The sequence below is a fragment of the Panthera onca genome, chromosome E3, assembly GCF_046562875.1.
Source record: "Panthera onca isolate mPanOnc1 chromosome E3, mPanOnc1 haplotype 2, whole genome shotgun sequence".
Lineage (NCBI taxonomy): Eukaryota > Metazoa > Chordata > Mammalia > Carnivora > Felidae > Panthera > Panthera onca.
The window spans coordinates 31,930,658-31,952,250 of record NC_138354.1 but is presented as its reverse complement, the minus strand read 5'-3'; the positions used below and the strand labels follow the sequence as shown (position 1 = coordinate 31,952,250).

At 50.1% G+C, this 21,593-nt stretch overlaps 1 protein-coding gene across 4 annotated transcripts in view; it reads left to right on the top strand.

Moving 5' to 3' along the window:
• SNX29 (sorting nexin 29) overlaps positions 1 to 21,593 on the top strand; it is a 497,129-nt gene that overhangs the window by 50,487 nt on the left and 425,049 nt on the right. For all 4 annotated transcript variants that reach the window (XM_060648527.3, XM_060648525.3, XM_060648528.3 and 1 more), the window contains 4 exons: positions 9,685 to 9,865; positions 12,616 to 12,686; positions 13,858 to 14,106; positions 16,067 to 16,442. In XM_060648527.3, the coding sequence (XP_060504510.2) occupies positions 9,685 to 9,865; positions 12,616 to 12,686; positions 13,858 to 14,106; positions 16,067 to 16,442 (877 nt within the window). The remainder of the gene's footprint in view (positions 1 to 9,684; positions 9,866 to 12,615; positions 12,687 to 13,857; positions 14,107 to 16,066; positions 16,443 to 21,593) is intronic.

The following is a 21,593-nucleotide window of genomic DNA, read 5'->3' as shown; positions in this document are numbered from 1 at the left end:
CACCTTGGGTAACAATTTCATTTCTGTAGAAGAGTATTTTTGGAGGAAGCTTCATGTGCCGGGAGAAGCCCGGGCCCATCCTTTTGTTCATGAGGGGAAGTCCACTCCCCACCCTCCCACCCCTGTAGGGTTTTCAGTTCCCTCTTTGTGTTTCTGTGTCATGTTTATAAACTTGCAAATCAGCTAGTTTTGGCACAAAGAGCCTTGGAAGGATGTCTGTGGAAGGTGGGAAGGAAACACTGAGCTCTGTCCAGGGGTGGTGGTAAACATGTTTAACAGCTGGTAGAGAACGCTGGCCTTGGGGGGAAGTCAGAGCCAGAATGCTAGCCCCCTTGAGCCAGGTGTGCACCTGTGAGCTCCTTGATTACAGGGATGTCCACAGTGTCCTGGGGAGGGTCCTTGACAGTCTGGGTGGCTGAGGGCGTGGGCCAGTGGCTGCTTACTAAAGGGCACGAAACTGTCCCAGCATATAAGGATCCTCTGTAGCCAGACTGAGGCCTCTGGGCCAAACCTTTGGCTGTTTGAAAGGTGTCTCATTTTATTTTATTATTATTATTAATTTTTTTTTTTTAATTTTTTTTTCAACGTTTTTTATTTATTTTTGGGACAGAGAGAGACAGAGCATGAACGGGGGAGGGGCAGAGAGAGAGGCAGACACAGAATCGGAAACAGGCTCCAGGCTCCGAGCCATCAGCCCAGAGCCTGACGTGGGGCTCGAACTCACGGACCGCGAGATCGTGACCTGGCTGAAGTCAGACGCTTAACCGACTGCGCCACCCAGGCGCCCCAATTATTATTTTTTAAAGGAGGCTTCATGCCCAGTGTGGAGCCCAATGTGGGGCTTGAACTCAGGGCCCTGAGCTGAATTCAAGAGTCAGATGCTTAACCGACTGAGCCACCTAGGTACCCCTAAAAGTGTTTGATTTTAATGTCTAGTAAATTAACTCAGATTTGGCCTCAGAGTTGTCAGTTTTCAATCCGTAATTGCCTGGCCTGTTGGACCCATGAGTCCTTTGCTTTATTCCTGTCAGCATGAACACGAGTCTTCAGCAGAGGATGGGGTACATCCCTAAATGGAAACGAGGCACAAGCCTTAGAAGCCCTTCGTGTGGCCCGTTCCCCCTTTTTAGTAAAGGAGGTGGTGTAGACTCGCATGTTCTGTGGGTGGATGCCAAGTGCGCTCTGCTACATTGTTACAGCTCGGGACTTCAACCCCGGATGCTCGGCGGGGCCAGGCAGACGACAGAGATGAGCGCATCAGGCCGGTGAAAGGCCCCTGGGTTGGTGCCCACTGAGTTGTCTGGCCGCTGCAGAGCAGGCTGGGAAGGGTTGTCTGGGGATTCAGGAAGAAGAGAGATTTCGATGAGCAGCTAGCGGCCTGGGACGGGGTGGGGGTTCAGTCTTCTGCATAGAGCGGTCAGAGACCATCTCTATGGACTTTTGAATAGAGACCTGAGGGAGGAAGGGAGGAAGCAATACTGTTACCTGGGGGAAGACGTCTTAGGTAGTTCAACACATTGAAAAGCCTGTAGTCCTTTGCCTGTTTGCTCTCAAATTTATTGTCTGCCTTCCCTGCAGACTGTTTCCCAGGCTCCCTTGCCCACTGTCTTCACGCTCGTCCAGAGGGAGATAGTGATGAGGTTAGAAGGTGGGAGGAAAAGGGAAGCTAGAGCATTTCTTCCCGGCCTCACACGGCATCTGTAGCAACGCCGTGCTTCCTCTGTGGTCTGTCGAGGTCCCATGAGGTCTGCTGGTTAGGCCTTGGCTTTCCTGTTTCACCGTCCTCTCTGGTGCCAATGCCACAGTCCAGCCGTTGCCCGGCTGGCATGTATTTAGGAGTGGAATTGCTGGACCATACGGTAATTCTGTGTTTACTTTTTGAGGAACCACCGAACTATTGTCAACAGTGGCCGTGCTATTTTATATTGATAATTTATTTTTTTTGAGTAGAGATGGGATTGCCTTTATCTCTTTGCAGTTGAACTTAACTCTGCTGTTAAATCTCCTTTCAGTTCTTATACTCTTTTTTTTTCAAGGTTTTTAAAAGTTTATTTTGAAAGAAAGAGAGAGAACTAGCGGAGGAGGGGCGCAGAGAGAGAGGGACTGAGGATCCGAATCAGGCTCTGTGCTGACAGCACAGAGCCCGACGTGGGGCACGAACTCACGAACTGTGAGATCATGACCTGAGCCGAAGTCGGAGGCTTAAGTGACTGAACCACCTAGGTGCCCCTCAGTTCTTACACTTTTTTAAACAAAAAAAAATTTTTAATGTTTATTATTTATTTTTGAGAGAGAGAGACAGAGCACAAGTGGGCAAGGGGCAGAGAGAGAGGGAGGCACAGAATCCGAAGCAGGCTCCAGGCTCCGCGCTGTCAGCACAAAGCCTGATGCGGGGCTCAAACCCACAGACCGCGAGATTATGACCTGAGCCAAAGTCAGACGCTCAACCCAGACACCCTGGTTCTTATACTTTGAACACTACCTCTTGCTTTTGTTCTTCTGGCTTCAGGGATGGATTGGCTTTCTGCCATTAGTAATTTCTGTGGCCTCATTATTCTCTTATTTGGCCTCGTAGCTCTTGCAAAGTCTTCGTAACAGATGGCCTGTGTGAAATTCCTTCAGTGGACTCCCTGGTGCGGTTTCTGTTCATGGCCGGGGAGGCCCCGAGGTGGAGTGTGTTTGACATGTTGGACGAGTGTCAGGCACATCAGCGAGGCTGCAGCAGGGTCAGTCGGGATGGGGGAGAGCGGAACAGGGTGAAGCCCACAGGTGGGGGAGGAGCCAGGCCACAGCCGGGCAGTAGGTGGCAGTTTATCCTCCTTATCTTGCTTTGTTTTTCTGATCTACACCCACCTCCACCAAGATAATTGGCTCTTGTTCTCTGGAGTCAGTAGGGATGATTAGTGTTTATCTATCCATCTATCAATTCATTTTTAGAGAGATGCCAATGGGGGGGGGGTGGAGGGTGGAGGCTGGGGAGGGGCAGAGGGAGAGAGGGCGAGAGAGAGAATCTCAAGGAGGTTCCATGCTCAGTGCAGAGCCCAATACGGGGCTCGATCCCATGACCCTGGGATCATGACCTGAACTGAAATCAGGAGTCAGGTGCTCAACCGAATGAGCCACCCAGGCACCCCGGGATGTTTAGGTTTTAGATGTAAATAGACTGGAGTCTTCAAAAGTGATCCAGTATCTGTGATTATTGTGCATTTGTTCATTCTTAAAAATGTACCAAGTTCTGAATTATAAGCTTTAAATTGGCAGATTTTATGTTAAGTAAATCTTACCACAGTTAAAAAAGAAACCTAGGGTGGAGCCTGGGTGCCTGCGTCGCTTGAGCATCTGATTCTGGATTTCACCTCAGGTCATGATCCCAGGGTTGGGGGATTGAGCAGTCTGTTGGGAGTCTGACTGAGATTCTCTCTCTCTCTGCCCTTCTACCCCACTCGTGTGCACACACTCTCTCTGTAAAATTAAAAAAAAAATCTGGAAGTGGCTATAGTTACCTTTAATTGGCAAGTTTAAGGTTTTTTCCTAAGAGAGAGTTTAATAGCAGAGTTAGTTTCATTTGCACAGAAATAAAGGCCATTCCATCTCTATTAATAAAAAATATATCAATGTAAAATGGTATAGCTGCTCAGAAAGGTAAATAGCGGCGCCCGGGTGGCTCAGTCTAAGTGTCCGATTTCGGCTCAGGTCATGATCTCACCACTTGTGAGTTTGAGCCCCATGTCAGGCTCTCTGCTGACAACTTAGAGCCTGGAGCCTGGTTGGGATTCTGTGTCTTCCTCTCTCTCTGCCCCTCTTCCACTCAGACTGTCTCTCTCCCTCAAAAATAAATGAACTTAAAAAAAAAAGTAAACGGAATTATTGTACGATCCAGCAATTCCACTCCTAAATACAGACCTAAAAGAATTGAAAGCAGGGACTCAAACGGACACTCGTATACAAAAATGTTCCTAAAAGCCTTATTCACAAGAGCCAAAAGATGCAAAAAAGGCAAATGTCTGCCGACAGATGAATAGATGAATGCAACGTGGTATGGCCATATAGTGGGGATATTACTCAGACAAAAAGAAGTGAAGTACAGATAAATACTGTAATGTGGATGATCCTTGAAACGTGATGCTAAATGAGAGTAGCCAGACACAGAAGGTCGTATGTTGAATGGATTCCACCCAGAGGAAGTATCTGGAATAGTCACATTACCAGAGACGGAAAGTAAAATAGAGGCCCCTGGGGAGAGGGGACAGTGGGGGAGTTAGTGTTTAATGGGTACAGAGTTTCTGTTTGGGATGATGGGAAAGTTACACGGTGGTCATGGTCATACAACATGGCGACTGTACTTAATGCTCCAGAATTCTAACTTAAAAATGGTTAACGTGGTAGGGGCGCCTGGGTGGGTCAGTCGGTTGAGCGTCTGACTTCGGCTCAGGTCATGATCTCGCATTCCATGGGTTCGAGCTCCACATCGGGCTCTGTGCTGACGGCTCGGAGCCTGGAGCCTGCTTGGGATTCTGTGTCTCCCTCTCTCTCTGCCCCTCCCCGACTTGTGCCCTGTCTCAAAAATAAAAAAATAAACACAAAAAATTAAAAAGAATGGTTGATGCGGTACATTTCATTATGTATATTTTACGATTTTTAAAAAAGCAAAAAAAAAAAAAATCAAGTTTAGGTACTTTTTACAAGTCTTTTTGATGTGACGTTTAAACCACACTTCCTGTGTCCTGCTTTCAGGAGGCAGCCTTGTGGCTGCTTGGGGGATGGCCGGGTGCAGCCCCTTACTGGGGATTCCGCTTTGCTAAGCCAGTGGTGTCTTATAGTCAGGCTCATCCAGATTTGGATGTGACTGTGTTTGGGGGGCACCTGTGCTCACCTAAGCCTGAGGCTGGACTAAAGGGGTGCTTGGTTGCCTTTTGTCCCTGGAATCATTGACAGAGTGTATGCATGACTCTGTTAGTTTTTTAACACTTATTTTTTTACGTTTATTTATTTTTGAGAGAGTGAGACAAAGTGAGAGTGGGGTAGGCCAGAGAGAGCGGGAGACACAGGATCCGAAGCAGGCTCCAGGCTCCGAGCCATCAGCACAGAGCCCGACGTGGGGCTCGAACCCACAGACCGTGAGATCATAACCTGAGCTGAAGTCGGACGCTCAACCGACTGAGCCACCCAGGTGCCCCTGTTAGTTTTTTTACTTAAAATCCATGACCCGTTTCTTCTTTGGCTTCGCAGATCTTGATTTTGCCTGGGGCTGTGGGATATCTTCTAGGTAATGGATCGTAAGTGATTAAGCTAGTCTTGACATTCTGTATCTCTGCTCCCTTTGGTTTTCTGGGATTCCTTACACCAGCCTGGAAAAAAAAGGGGTGATGGGGCTGGTTTTATCCTGTCCTCTTTCTTTGTGTTCTGATTGTGGATGTGATGCCCAGCGTGGTGGCAGCGCTCTGAGACAGTGAGGGGAAGGTCAGGGGCTCGGAGATTCCCCGCGACAGAGCCTTTGAACCAGCTGCCTACCTCCAGACTAAGTGTGTGAGAAGAACAATCCTTTCTTCGTCTACAAGGAGTCTGGCCCCCTGTTGTTGGGTTTTCTGTTTCTTGTTGAGCAGGGCTTTTTTTGTTTTTGTGTATTTTTGAGGGATGCAAAAATTCTTCACTTTTCTGCATGCGGGTATTGCTTGGTGCCTGGAATGTCCCCTGTCCCCTGTAAATGATTGTCAGGTGACTGAAGAGCATACTCTCTGTCACAGCATCAGGCTGCTTCTGCTTGCAGGGGACAGCAAGCCACTTAGATGTCAGCAAAACAGGGCACTTCTAACTCAGGTAACAGGAAACTGAGGGTGAGCTGGGTTCCGGGGCTCAGCACCCCCTGCACCCGTCTCTGGCTCTCAGCCCTACTTCTGTCTGGGTGGGTGTCTTTCCAGGTGGGCGCAGTCTACAGGAGAGGGAGGAAAAGAGCCCCAGGTGGCTCCAGGTTTACAGGGTTATTAGAGCTCCTGCTTCTAGCACAGTGGATGGCAGCCTCTTCCTTGAGGGATCACATAGTAGGTATTTGGGGGTCTGTGGGCAACTCCCCAGCTAGGACTGTGTAGCAGGAAAGCAGCCACAGACAGTATGTCTACAAATGGGCACGACTGCGGTCCAGTAAAACTTCACTTACATAGACAAGTCGTGGGCCAGGTTTGGCCCTTAGGCCACTGTTTGCTGACTTCGGTTCTGGAAGAGACAAGGTCTCTTCTGTAGTGGTTCGTGTAGAAGCTGTGGGGAGAAGCCTGTGGTCCAGGGCTGGGACTAGGGTGAGGCCAGTAAGGCATTTGCCGCAGCCTCAAAATTTATGGGGGCACCAAAAATTTAGCAACCAAGAGAAATGACATCTTCGTGCAATATTTTTAAAAAGTCAGAATTAATACAGAAAAAAAAATGATGCACAAGATAGTAATCAGGGCCGGGATGAGCACAGGGTGGTGAGCGGGGCCAATTGTGGTCTACACCCTGCTCCTCCAGGTGGCTGCCCCGCTGGGTTACCTGTCCACCCCGGTGGGAGGAGAGCTTCACAGGCAACCAGATGGAATGCCGTTCTCCTAGGAAGGAGGGACACGGCTCCCGGAAGAAAGGGGGGAAGGGATACTGCTTGCCTACTGTGGTGCCTTGGCCCGAAGCATTTTAAGCTTGATTTTCTCATTTTTTCCCCTTGTCACAAACCGTAAAGGTGGGTACTGTTATCCCCATTTTACAGATGAGGAACATGAAGGACAGAATAAGTTGCCCAAGGCCACACGGTGCCTGAACTAGAATTTGAGTCAGGGTTTTTGTCCTTGTCCAAAGCGTCTCAGCATCTATTAAAGTTGAGGCCTGTTAGAAACTTTGCCAAAGGGCTTGTGGTGTTCGTCGTCCTCTGTGAAAGGTGCTCCGGGAGGGAGCTCGCCGCAGCGCCCCCTGCATGGCTCTCGTTTGTGTGGGCAGACGGCTTTCCGGCGTTTGGAGAACCAGGAGCCCTCACCCCCTTTTGGAATCAGCCCCTGGTTTCGGGCCATAAGGGATCAGTGTTAATCCCGAAATTAAGTTACGGACACTGTAAGCCTTAAACGGCAGGTGAGGTGAGAGGCACTGGAAATAGACCGTATTAATGCTGGCAGTGCAGGTGGAGTCCTGCCGGGATAATTCTTATCATCACCCGCATCACTTTGGCAGGCTTTAGAAGGATTCTGTAGCGCTAAGCAATTTATGAAATTGAAAGGTGAAAACACACGTTCAGGTGCTGCGTACACATTCAAGGTCAGAGGTAGGTCACGGCAGTTCTCGAGAAAGACCGGATGCAGGTGAGAGTCACCTGATTTGAGTCATGACAGAGATGCACATGGTTGTTTGGCACGTTTCAAAACAAGCGACGGGCCTTTCGGCCTGGGCTCTTGCTCTCACCGTCGCCAGTCCTGGTTTCCGAGGGAGGCTTTGAGCGGAAGAAAGGCCGTGATGCACACGTGTGGTCTGGGCTGACCTCACGGGCTTGGGAAGGGGATTCGTGTGGCATTTAGGGATTGAGACAAAGGTAGTCCTGAGTGAGTGGCTCCGTTGGTTTTTCCAGTCATTCCCGAGGTGTTTATTACGTCTGATCCTGGAGGTTAGCTGGATCCACAGGTTCCCCTGCGTACGCATTCAGTTGCTGTTACCAGAAAAAGGAGAAGAGGACACAACACAATTGCTTCTGTTCGAGAAGGTAGTCATTGAGCAGATGGTGGTTGGCCGTCATGGCCCGGGCATCGTGTTCAGGCTTTGCTTCCCTTTTCTCCGGTCTCCCTGAAATCTCTGAGTGATTCTGCGCTTTGGGGCTTATTTGAAGGGAGAGGAATCTGAAGCTTAGCATGGCCGAGGGAGCTGTCCAGGGCTATTCTGTTGATTGGTCTCTTCACTGTTGTCTGACCTGCTGGACTGGAAGCTTGTTGGGCGGGCGTGAATCCTTATCTACCTGGTAGCCCACAGCCTTGCCCGGCCCGTGGCAGCTCCCACAAAGCAGTCCAGGGGCGCCTGGGAGGCTCAGCTGGTTAAGGGCCCTTCTTCTGATTTCGGCTTAAGTCACAATCTCATAGTTCGTGGGTTCGAGCCCTGTTTCGGGCTCTGTGCTGACATGCTGAGCCTGCTTGGAATTCACTCCCCCTCTGCCCTTCCTCTGCTTGTGCGCTCTCTCTCTCTCTCTCTCTCTCTCTCTCTCCGTCTCTCAAAATAAATAAGTAGAGGAAAACTTGAAAACAAATGCAGTCCATGCTGACTGAGCTGAACTGAATGCTTCCAGCGAGCTTACTAACCTGGGATACAGTTTATGGAGATGCGTGCCTTTGCATTCTTCTAGAAGGCAGGTGGAAAGATCACGTCTCATTCTCAGAGGGGTCTGTGATCCTGTTTAGCTCCAGGAGTAGAATCGCCGTCTGTCCGCAGAGACTCCGCATTTCCCCCTTTGGGATAGGAAGCAGTTGTGAACATGACTGTTTTGATGAAGGTCGAACCCTCCCTCGTTGCGCAAGTCTCTCTGATTTAGCGGTTTGCAGTCAGGCGGCTCCGAGGTCCCATTCTGCTGTAGCGCTTACTGATTGTGTATCCCTGGGTGAAATTAACACATTGGTCAGGCTTTGGAGCTTGTCTTTTTTTTTTTTTTTTAACGTTTATTTATTTTTGAGACAGAGAGAGACAGAGCATGAACGGGGGAGGGTCAGAGAGAGGGAGACACAGAATCCGAAACAGGCTCCAGGCTCTGAGCGGTCAGCACAGAGCCCGATGCGGGGCTCCAACTCATGGACCGCGAGTGGACCTTGTCTTTGACACAGAGATGGCCTTGGTGCTTAAGAGGACTGAGGTCAGGGGTAAAGTCTTCAGTGCGGTGGCTGGGACTTAGCTAATAAGGCTCCATCCACCAGCTGTTGTTGTTGTTGCTGCTGTAATTGGCAGCATGAAAAAGTGTTGATGAGCCAATGTGCAGAAAATTGATCACAAGATTAGGTAGATACTAGAATTAGAATTATGAAAAAATCTGTTGTGTGTGGATGAAAAAGGCAGGATGCGAGGAGATACAATAACTTTCTTAGCTCTTCCTTAAAGCCTCAAGTCTGTTCTCCCTCAGTCATATGGAAATCTTTTGTAGGGAAGTAGAAATGAGGACAGTTATGTACAAGAATGTTCAAAGCAGTAAGTAGGGATAATTGGCAATATATCATGTTTCCAGCAGAAGAGAAATAGTTCAATTATGTTTAACTGGGAGGCTGTCAAATACCATGTCTTCAAAGATCTTAAAAACTTTTTTTTCAATGTTTATTTATTTTTGAGAGAGACCACGAGCAGGGGAGGGGCAGAGAGAGTGGGAGACACAGAATCCGAAGCAGGCTCCAGGCTCCGAGCTGTCAGCACAGAGTCTGACACGGGGCTTGAACCCACGTACCATTAGATCATGACCTGAGCCGAAGTTGGACGCCCAGTTAACTGAGCCACCCAGGTGCCCCGAATGTCTTCAAAGATTTTTAAATGTTATAGGAAAATGTTTGTGATCCAGACCAGTAAGGAAACAAACCAGGATTCAAAATTACACTCTTTGGTACCTTTCTTTTTCTGTGCTAAGGAAGTAACTCTTTTGCAGAAATGACTGGGAGCTGTAAAATGACGCGCGTCCCAGGCTGAGTGCCACAGTGTCCGTCCCTCTCTCTGCAGAGCCGGTGTTCTGGTTCTACGTGAAGGAGGTCCTCAGCAAGCACGAGCTGCCACGCTTCTACTCCCTGCGCCACATCGCCTCAGACGTGGGCCGCGGCCGGGCCTGGCTCCGCTGTGCCCTCAATGAACACTCCCTAGAGCGGTACCTGCACATGCTCCTGGCCGACCGCAGCAGGCTCAGGTACCCGGGATGGGCATCTGCGGGGAGGGGTAGCCGAGCGCTTGGAATTGCAGAATCTGACTGCCCGGGTTTGCATCCCAGTCTCCCCATCGGGGCAGGTGGGTTCCCCTCTTATAGTCCCTGTTGGTTCAGCTGTGCTGTGGGCACGGTTGGTCGGAGAATTAGTGCCAGAGTGGAAGCTCGTAAAGGGCTCAGCATGGCACCTGTAGACAGCAAGCACTCCATAAATGTTTATTATTATGTAGGTGTGGGATGCAGAGGGAGCTGTCGTCCCGGGACATAGCCTGCGCTTCCTTTGGTGGTTTAATCTGGGCTTCTTTCAGATCCAGAATTTCTTTCTCTTCAGATACTGGGTGTTCACTATAAGCTTCATGTGTGTTTTTCCTTTGTGCTGGGTTCTTTACATTTCCTTCTGTTTTGTTTTGTTTTGTTTTTCTTTGAGGTTAATCAATCCCATACTGACTGAAAGAAATAGGGAAGTTTTGTGTAGGGGATAGAAGTCAATTGTTAGTTTAAAAATACCCATTTTATGATGTTTCCTCTTTTTGTTTTCCCCTTGATTGTAGACTTAAAGCTCACTCCATCAGTTACATAGGTCAGTTTTTGCTGCCAAAACAAACATCATAAAACCCTCAGTGACTTGAGATATAGCCACATTTACCTCTCCCCCTGCTACGTGTCTGTCGTGGATGAGTCTGGGTTTCCCATCTCAGGGTTCCAGGCTGACGTAGGATCCGTGTGAACGTTGCTTCCACGGTCGCTGAGGTAGGAAGAAGGGATGTGGGCTGAACTGAGCGTTGGTTTTTAAAGCTTCTGCCCAGAGAGAACCTTCACTTCCACTCACATTTCATTGGCCAGCAAGTCACATGGCGGCAGCCTAGCTCGGCAAGGTGGGGGTGCCTGGCTGTCACAGAGCAGCGGGCAGCGGGCACCGAATATGGGTCCACTGTGGTACGGTCAGCCACGTTCCTTTCGAAACCGTGTGACAGCGCTGTCATTTTCTTATACTCGTGGTGTTGATACCTCTGTGTTAGTGGCTGTTATTTACCACCTGAGAATGGGGGACGAGACATGTCGTTTTGTGTCACCTGATGATGCAAAGGGACGGTGATCCATCCCACTCTGGTGACCTGAATAGTTTCCCCATTAGCAGTGCCCAGATCCTCAGTAGTGAGGATTTGATTTCAGTGAATTAATCTCATTTAATTCAGTAAGCCGGCATTTCATCAGTGCCGTGATGCATGGCCACGATTTTATCTGCTGCCACGTGCTCCCTGGCTTGTCTCCCCTTCTGTTTTGTGTGTGTGTGTGTGTGTGTGTGTGTGTGTGTGTGTGTGTGCGCGCGCGCGCGCGCTGCTTGTGGTCATCTCCCTACCAGCAGTTTGTTATGTGTTCTGGGATGATCCAGTCAGGCCCTTACACATACCCCTGAAGTTCTCCCGGTGATGATGCTCGTGGCGCCTCGCTTGGCTGGACACTCAGACTGTGGGTCTGAAATGGGAGGCATGGGGGCCAGGAATGCCATGCTGGACAGCACCCGTGTGCTGTTCAGCTCTGGGCCGTGAGGCTGTGAACGTCTGCGAGCACCCCCCCCCCAACCCCACCCTGAGCATTAAGCGGTTTTAGTTGAGGAGAACACACCCCGTTTCTTACATTTCCAGGAAGCTCCTCCCAGCAGATCATTTGCAAGTGGTTCCGAGTTGTCCCACTCCGTTTCAAGGTGGACTGTTAACAACGAACAGCCCAATCACGGTTGAACTTAGCTGAATCACTGGCCACTTATCCACCTAGCTGTGGGAAAACCAAATTCACTTATACGCTTGGAACCTGGCTTAGATTTTTAAAGAGTCACGGCATTGGGAATTGGAGGTACCGTTGGCATGCCAGCTCAAACACGTTTGTGCTTCCGCTGACGTTCTGCTGGGTGAGTCTGTTGAAAGTGGGGCGTTTCTTCTTTCCTGTTAGTTGTCCTCAGTCACTCGAGCGGGGAATGCATCCCGTCTCCTGCTGAACCCCATGACCCTCACCACTGATGGTGCTTCAGTGATTTGAGCTTTGAGGCAATTAACTGAGAGTTCTCCTACCTGGTGGCTGAGTCAGGGGTTGAGGATATTGGCTTGCTGTGGTTTAGCAGGGGTTGGATAAAGAGCCAGGGCACTGGGCTGGGAGACCTGCTTCAAGCCCTGCCTGTACCATTACTGCCGACGACCTTGGACAATCCCTGTAGGCCTTACTGACCTCTTGCTACAGCCGTTTAGATTCATGGGGCCCTTTTAGCTTCCCAGCCCTTTCCAGGGATAACTCGGGCTTTTGGGTCTGCAGCCCAAGGAAGTATTTCATGCAAATGTTGTGGTTGCTGGAGCTACAGAATTCTAGAATTTCTTTCTGAAGTTGTTTCTTGCAGTAGCTTGGTCAGGGGGCCAGCTTGGATTTCTTGTGTGTCTTACAGACATTCCCTGAGTGAGCACTACCTCTCTGTTCGTCTCCTTCCCCTTTGCTTCTTGATATAAATACCCTGTTTACGTTGCCCATTTCAGTACACTGGAGCTCAAGGCACCAATGAGGAAGTCGTAGGATATATACCTTCAGTCCTTTACAACCAGAAGCTTCATCCCCATGGAGACCTTGGATTTCCGCTCTGGGATGACCGGGCGTGGATTTTCCAGGGAGCCATGTAAGGGAATTTATTTGGCTGATGGATGCAGAGAACTGCTGTTCAGAGCTTTTCCCCTTTCTCTTTCAATTTGCAGCACTTTTTATGAAGACTGGTCTTTTGTGATGGATGAAGAAAGGTCTAGCATGCTTCCCACCATGGCAGCTGGTAAGCCCGGCTCAGGCCAGGATTGATGAGTCCTTGAAGTGTGGTGAGCACAGTCGGCTACCTGGGAGGGAATTTATAACTCCAGGGGATGCTGTGATTTCCCCTGTCCCTTGCTGACTTAATGGGTCACTGGCCACTGCCCTTCCTTTGGTGGAATTGATTACTGAGCCCATTTGTCTTGAATTGGATACCCTGGTAGGGAAAGCCTGGGGGTGGGGGCTTTGGCCGTGGCTTTACAAGTATAACATGAAGACCTGGGGATTTGGAAGCAGGAGACCTGCCTTTGAAGCCTGGCCCTACCCCTTCCTGGCTGGTGGCCTGGGGCAGATCTTGTGAGCTCTGTCACCCTTACTGCCTGCTCCTCTGCAAGGCAGGGATCTTGATAGCATGGGAATTGTTTTCATAGTGCCATGAGAGAATCACACGTGACGAGAGTAACATGTGATTTATCAGCGTGAGAGCCCTGGATTGATGTTAGTTGGTGCATCGTTAGATTATCATTTGATTTTCACTCAAAGGGTGAGCCCAACAGAAGTGGGTAACTTGCTTCTTTCTTTAAAATCCTTCCTTGCCTCCCTCCTTTTTTTTTTTTTCCCCTGAAGGTTCACACTAAGGCTCACATATTGAGAGTTAATGTTAGTCATGTCCACCTAGGAGGAGAAGTCAGGCTCTGACCGTGAATTCTGGGTAGGCCAGAATTCTGCAAGCTTTTACCTAAAGTAATCGTGGTAATGATACTGGTTGGCGCACATTTTTGGTTGCGTACTGAGCTGAGTGTTCTTGGTGGGTGATTGTCTTTGATACCCTGTGAAAGCGATGCTGTTGGCCCCGTTTTACAGATAAGGAAGCTGAAGCTCAGGTGGTGCGTGGCCTGACCAAGGTCTCCTAGAACGTGGTAGGATTCACCGCAGGCCCTCTCACCCCAGGGCTTACATCTTAACCTCCCCCCAGGCTGACCTCTTGTCTTCCACAGATAGGGAGAGGATTTGGAAAGACTCCCCTCCTGCCATCGCTGGTGTCTACTGACCCCATTTTGTGGGAGGTTTTTTAATCCGTGTTTAAGATCAGCCCGTCCCCTCTTGCGTGTTCTGCCAGGCCCCATGTGTTCATCGTGGTGGGGGCGTGAGTCTCCCATGGCAGACACTCCAGACTTTTCCCTTTTTTGGGACAGGTCTGAACTCTATCCTCTTCGCAATTAACATCGACAACAAGGACTTAAATGGGCAGAGTAAGTTTGCTCCTACCGTCTCAGACCTCTTGAAGGAGTCCACGCAGAACGTGACCTCCTTGCTGAAGGAATCCACGCAAGGAGTGAGCAGCCTTTTCAGGGAGATCACAGCGTCCTCTGCTGTCTCCATCCTTATCAAACCCGAGCAGGACACGGAGCCCCTGCCCGTCGTGTCCAAGCACGTCAGCACCGGTGAGCAGGATGGGGCGTGCGCGGTGGAACAGGGGGTTCGGGTGAAAGGACGACTGGCCGCGGCCAAGAGGGATGCATCTGGTGGTCTGAAAGTCCCAAGGGGAATGAAATCTATGTTCCCTTCGTTTTTAGTTCGTGTTTGTGTTCGTGTTTATTTTTCTTCCGCTTACTCACTCTGGAAGGGGCTGAGAGCCCTGCTGAGCTGTGGAGATGATATGGTGGGAGAGCAGACAGCTCACTGAGAGCACACTGAATGTGAGGGTGTGTGAGTCGCATGGAAACAGAAGAGCTGGAACTTCATGCATTTATTCCTTCCTTTGTTCACATGTTCTTTGTTCACTGCGTTCTGTGTGCTCAGCGGGGAACTAGGAAGATTGCTAACATTTAGACCGCAGTCTCTTTTGGGCTGGGTAGGGGTACCCATTTGATGGCAAATTATACAAATAAGTGAGTATCCTCTTGATAAATGGGATAAAAGCCAAGCAGGGAGTGCTATCAAGAATGTGTACTCTTGCTGGGGGTGGGGGGGGGGGGTGACAGTTAGGTGCAGGCCAAGGGGGAGGGAGGAGTTGGTCAGCTTTGACTCTAGGCTGTGGGGAGGCAAAGTTGATTTAGTTGAGATCAGTTTTATGAGAAGTTTGTGATACGCTTTGAGGCTTCCGGGGCATCCAGAATGTTGCTACAGCAAAGTTGGAGATTTGGGGTTTAAGTACGTAGTCCTAGTATTCTCAAACCTCGTAAACAAGGCAGTGATCATGGGCATCTCTTTGGAATTATTAATGACGGTGAAGATTCAGAACCCATGGGGTCTTTGGTATCCATTGGCTTTATCTGTCTGGTCCTCCCCTTCTCCGGCAGAGACCCCCAGCAAATGACAGGAAATAGGACCGTTGGGGGCCTTGTGAAGCCAAGACCCTGGAAGTTGTATACCCCAAGGAGCGTTCTTTCCATCCATTTTGGGGACTCTGCTTTTGACACTGTCTCAGCGTTTGATACACTGGTGAAGCATCCCCATGTGGTTCAGACGGGATGGAGTGTCTGGAGTCAGCTTGAAGTGTCTCACACCCAAGTTTGAGGATTAAGATGGGTGAACAAACTGGTTCACATAAGTACTAGTCACCAAGACAGCCTTGATTTCTGTTTCAGGTAGTCTTTGCTGTGTAACAAACAGCCTCCAAAGTGTAGTGGCTTGAAACAACCACAATTTATTATTTTTTTGATGACTGTGCATTGATGGGATAGTTCTGCTGGTGTCACTTGGGCTTCCTCATGGGGCTGTCCCGAGCTGGTGGCTGAGCCGGAAGATCTAAGACGGTCTCACTCATGTGCCTGGGAATAGTGCCCACTGTTGGCTGGGGCATCTGTTTTTCTACACGTGGCCTCCTCTGCTCTAATAAGCTAGGCTGGCTTCCTTCCCCGGTAGTTTCAGGGCAGCATTCGAGGGGGTGCAGCACCTACTGATGGCTGGGCTCCAGAGTTCGCCGTTACTTGTGCCACATGCTGCAGGGAAGATGTGAGCACTGAGCCAGCCCGTGCTCAAGGGGGTGGGGAAATAGACACACCCTCGGAAGGAGGAGCAGCTGAGTCCCATTGTAAAGGGGACCATTGACCACCACCCCAAACGGGTGTTCTTGGTCTCATCAGTCAGCCAGGAGAGTACTTTCCAAAGTGAAAGTTGTCTCAGGAGTGGGAGCACCCTCTGAATCAAAGTGCTCAGAGGGACAATTGTAATGTGTGCTCTGTGATGTGTTTGTTTACCCCAGAAGTGTAGTCCCACATCCATTTTGTTCAGTCTCCTGTAGACAGGTTTTTCTCCCTCGAGGATTAAAAAAAATCTGAACGTATCTGAAGTGTATTTTTCCATTGACCAGCGGAGGAATTGCCACGATGTGGACGCCACATGGCTCAATTGTGGCTTTATCTTGCCTACTTCTTGTGACACCATATGTTCTTTTACCAGATGCCAAATGTAAAAAGGAGCGGAAGAAGAAGAAAAAGGTGACCAACATCATCTCGTTTGATGATGACGAAGAGGAGAACTCTGGCGATGTTTTTAAGAAGATACCCGGGGCCGGGGAGAGTTCAGAGGACAACTCCGACCGCTCCTCGGTCAACATCTTGTCGGCCTTTGAAAGCCCCTTCGGGCCAAATTCCAACGGAAGTCAGAGCAGCAACTCATGGAAAATTGATTCTCTGTCTTTGAACGGGGAGTTTGGGTACCAGAAGCTCGACGTGAAAAGCATCGATGACGAGGATGTGGATAACAACGAGGATGATGTGTACGGAGGGAGCATGTCCGGAAGGAAGTGCCTGGGCCACTCGGGGTCGCCTGAGAAGTAAGTTCCACTTGGAGCTTTTAGCATAGGGTTGGCGCGTTAACGGCTGTCTCTTCCTGCAGCATCAGGTGAAGTGAACGCACACACGGTTTATAGAAGGCATCATTCGCTTTTCTGATCTTGAGTTAGGAGGAAGGAGCGTTAGCTTACTGTCCTCCTGAGAACGAACTCGAGGGAAGGGAGTGCATTTGAAGGTCCTTCTAAAGTTGGTGTCCAGACGCGTGCCTTGACATTCTCGCCTTAGGTACGTGTCCTTCATTCCTGTTGCTTGGATGTTGCTTGTGTCTCTAACTTGCTCCTTGCACAGGAAGCTCGGGAGAGAGGCAGGGTTTTTCTCGAGCACAGTCGCAGGCTGCCAGTTTCTCTGTTTATGTACCGGGGCGTGAACAGCAGGAATTTGCCTGCACTTGCCGCTTGAACAGTGGACTTGGCGGTAGGTGGATGTTTGGAAGGGCCCTGATGCACACGGGGGCAGAAAGCACAACAGCACAGTTCAGAGCGTGGATCCTGGAATCAACACAGCCTGGCTTCTCATTTCCTAGCTGCGTGGCTTTGCTTGGACACGTTTACCTCCCAGAGCCTCAGGCCTCATCTGAGACCTGGGAGCAAAACAGCACCTGCTTCTCGGAGTCGTTGAGTTAGCGGCAGACGTGCGTGGGGCCTTTGGCAGCAAGAAGGCACACAGGTCAGCTGCTTCTGCTCTCGCTGCTCTGTACTCATTCCTGTGCTTGGTCTTACTCTGAGCACCGGATGAACGAGCTGCCCCTTCACTTGGGCCTTGCGGTGCACGGGGCCATCGTCACGCTGGCTTCACACCCAGCCCGTGACAGCATCACCTGGAGATGCCGACACCCCGCGGCGGGATTAGGGGCGCAGCGTCTCTGGCTGTGAGCTTCTCATGTCCCGCCTCGTTCTGTCTCATGACACGGTGCCTGTTTCTGATTTCTGCTCTTTTGCCCTCATTCACACGGGTGCCTGTCTGAGCAGCGTTACCGTATCGATCGCCTGTGATAGGCCGGGCATGGCGGGCTCCTCGCGTACCCGCCCTGGGAGGTTGGTGGGTGCCACGCTCACTTGGTGGATGAAGGCAGACAGCAGAGATGTGTCAAAGCAGCGGCAGGGCGGGCCCTAAGGTTCGGTTACGCTGTGCTCCCACGCTTTTACTGTCAGCTGTTTTCCACGTTTCTACATGACGTAGGGATATCCTTGGTTGACAGTCCATTGGATCAACTTGTCATGATTTGCTAACGTCTCTTTCCCCCGCGTTCAGTATTTAGGTTGTTGGCCTTTGATGTTGTTGCTGCTGTTTTTGCCTTTTTGTGATCAGCCATTCTGAACTGGACGTGTTCACGCACGAGCATTTCTTCTACTCCTGGAGGGTGTGTTGGGGTAGGTCCCCCGGAGTGTTGCTCTTGTCCAGAGGGATGAGCGTTGGCCACCTGGGACCCACGTGCTGTGACCTGCTGTGTGAGTCTGGGTCTCCAGAGAAGCAGAACCGATGGGGACGGCGTGTGTCTGCGTGTGGGCAGGAGTCCTGCCCGCTTGTCCGCGGTTCCACTTGCCACGGTTTCCTTTCCACGGTTTCTGTTCCCCCGGAGCCAACCGTGGTCCTGGAGCAGTGGCGCTCCTTCTCCCGGCTCATCACGAGGTCCGCAGTGGCCTTGCGCTGTGTCACAGCGCCCGCATTCACTCTGCTTCATCTCACTGATGTCGGCAGGCTGGGTCCGAGGACCCAGAAGGGCTCCCACAGGACCAGCCACGAGCGGCCCTGGCTGCACACAGGCTAGAAATCAAACTCGAGCCAGCAGAAGGTGAAGACAGAACTCGCTGAAGGCATAGAGTACAGGGACGGTGTGTTTGGGAGACTCAGCAAGGGAAGGATGGCGTCATGTCCTTGCTTGGAGCCCGGGATTTTTTACTGAGGATTGTGCTCTGGGGTATGTCACCTCTCGGGCGTCCGGGAACCACTTAGAACAAAGACCAGGATCCAGGTGTTACGCTTTGGAGCTAGGGGGGGTCTTGGTGTCGAGGGGTCCAGCGCCGGTGGTCTGGAATACTCTCTCTCCGTTCTGGCCTGGTCCTTCCTTGGATGTGATCTGGCCTAAAGAAATCATTCGCTCCTTGTCCCTTACAAGGAGGATGTCTGCTATTTGCATTTTGAGGCACATGTAACATGGGGTTGCGGGTCCTAGCAGGAAAAGGAGCAGGAAGGGGAGCAAAAAGCCGATTTCTGTGGAGTCCTTCAGCTTCCCTGCCTCCTCATCACGTCGGCAGTGGGTCTTCTCACGTCATCACGAGAAGGGTGACTACAGTGCAGTATGATATCTTGAGAGAGAGAGAGGGAGAGAGACCACATTCACGAAACTTTTGTGGCAGATCACGGTTACAGTTGTCATATTGCATTGTAAGTTACTGTTGTTAATCTCCTAATGTGCCTCATTTATAAATTAAACTTTACTATAGGTGTGTATGGATAGGAAAACGCAGTATATCTATAGAGGGCTCAGTAATGTGTGTACTCTTAGGAATTCCTTGGGGGGTCTTGGGATGTATCCCCTGCGGATAAGGAGAGGGGGACGCTATCGTCTGTCTGTATCTGTCTGTCTAGATAGATTTTAAGGAATGGGCTCACGTGATTGTGGACACCTGACAGGTCCAGGATCTGTAGGATGTAGGCCAGCGGGCTGGAGACCCAGGGAGGAGCTACATTTCCAGTCCAGAGGCAGGCTGCTGGCAGAATTCCTTCTTCTTTTTAAAAAAAAAAATTTTTTTTTAATGTTTTTATTTATTTTTGAGACAGAGAGAGACAGAGCATGAGCAGAGAAGGGGCAGAGAGAGAGGGAGACACAGAATCTGAAGCAGGCTCCAGGCTCTGAGCTGTTAGCACAGAGCCCGACGCGGGGCTCGAACTCACACACTGCAAGATCATGACCTGAGCCGAAGTCGGACCCTCAACCGACTGAGCCACCCAGGCGCCCCCAGAATTCCTTCTTCTTTGGGGGACCTCGGTTTTTCCTGTTAAGACCATCGGCTGATTGGATGAGACCCAGCCAAACATGGAGGGTGATCTGCTTTACTCCGAGTCCACCCTCTTAGGTGTTAATCTCATCTGAACCTATCTCCTCAAGCAACTGGAACAACGTTTGATCAGATATCTTGGTGCCGTGGCCTAGCCACGTTGCCACATAACATCCACATAAGCCCTTTGTTCTTAAGCAGGGCCTTTTGGGACGTGCCACTTGCATTCAGTGTCTCTGTGGGTGAGTGCATCTCTGAGTTGATTCACCCTGTGTATTTTTTGTCCCCAGACACAGTCATTTCTCTTCCTATTAGACTGGGGCCATTGAGGGAAGCCTGAGCCGGAGGGCAGCCTGCGAGCCAAGGTAGCCACCGCCGGCATTGTGATGTGTAAGACACAAAACAGTGCAGGGTGACCTTTACAGGGGCCCGGGCCCTTCCAGGCCATTGGGCCTCCCGCACATTCTGGACGGACTCTCCCTGGTGTAAGGCGGGGGATCTTGATTGAGCATTCTGCAGAGCCCCTTGGCGAAGAGCGGAGAATGATGAGATGGCCCACTGAGTAATACTTTCGTTTTGATTCTAAGCTCACGTTCACAGGAGAGGTCTGGGAGCTGGAGGGGCCGGCGTCTTAGCAGTTGAGCAGCACAGCCAGGTTTGTGAGGGAAAAGTGGCCCTTCCTGGAGAAGCTCTCTGTGGATGTGACAGCCTCTGGCCAGTCAGTGCCCTGATTGTCTTTAAAATGCTCTGTTGGCCAAAAGCTGGGTTTATGTTTCTGTTTGCTGGCAGTTAAAACGCTTCTTTGATGACCGAGGGAAAAAGTCTTGTCCCTCCTGCCTCAATATTTACAAGTGTTTGGTTTGCCTTTTTTTTTTTTTCTTACAAGAGGATAATATCTTTATTATAGAAAGGGGTTTTTCTGTCACTTGACGTGTGTCCTTGGACACCAGTAGGGAAGTGGGGTGAACACATAATTCAAAAAGAATTACAAACATAGGGGAAACTGTTAACATCTTGCTAGCAGTTAAGCAAATGCAGAGTGCAGGAGACAGCTGAAATTTTCCCCGGGATTTAAACTGAAAACTGGAGAAAAGGAGAGCCCTAGGTTAGTGCCCTGGGGGGAGGGCTTGCTCTCTGCGTGTCCTCAGCTGCTTGGTACCTTCTAGGCACACAGTAGGCCTTAAATGTGGAGTGGATGATGGGGCGAGTCTGGCGCACAGGGCCGCCAGATCCTCACAGATCACGTCCCTTGTGTTGACCGCCTTGTGGAAAGACGGTTTGACGCGACCTCAGGAGCCTCCGAAATGTTTGTCCCACCTGATTCAGCAGTTTTGTTGCTGGGAATCTACCCTGAGGAACGAGCCTCCGGAAAGGAAAACCTGTTGCTGCCTCTTGACTCCAAAGTCCTTGCTCAGAGAAGTAGAACACTGGAGCTGACCTCAGCTCTTGTGTAGTTTAAACTCGAACGTCTTAACGATGCAGATCTTGGACATCTTTTTTTTTTTTTTTTTTTTTTTAAGTTTTTAACGTTAAATCCAGTAGTTAACGTAGTGTTCCATTAGTTTCAGGTGTACAATACAGGGAGTCAGCAGTTCCATACAGGACCCAGTGGGATCTGGAACATCTTAAATGACATTTAAGAGTGTCTTAGTAGTGTGAACACAAACTTATGAATTAATATGGAATGGGAAAGAGCAAAATATTAATCCTACATTGAGTTTCGTTATGACCTCTTAAAGGAAAATACGTGTAGAACGGAGCCACTACGGAAATGGTGTCTAATGCGGTTTTGCTTTTGGTGGTGTGGCTTTTGGTGTATCCCCTCCCCCCGCCCCCCCCGCCCCCCCCCGCTTTTTGGCATTTTCTAGCTTTTAAAAGAAATGTCTGACTTTTTTGATGAAAAGCAACACCCATTACTGTTTTTCAGCCAGATGTGGCACCACGTTCTGAGTGGGTCTGTGCCTTAGGAATCACTTCAGTATTAAGTCATTTTGGGGGTGGTGGCCCTTGGGCTCTCTTGCTTGGGTTCTGAATCTCGACTAAGGGGACCTGGCTTCACCTGTGCTCTGCCCGTGTTGCTGAGAAGTGGCAAAATTTCCCCTTAGAAAGAGCAGAAAATCCCATCTGCCTGGA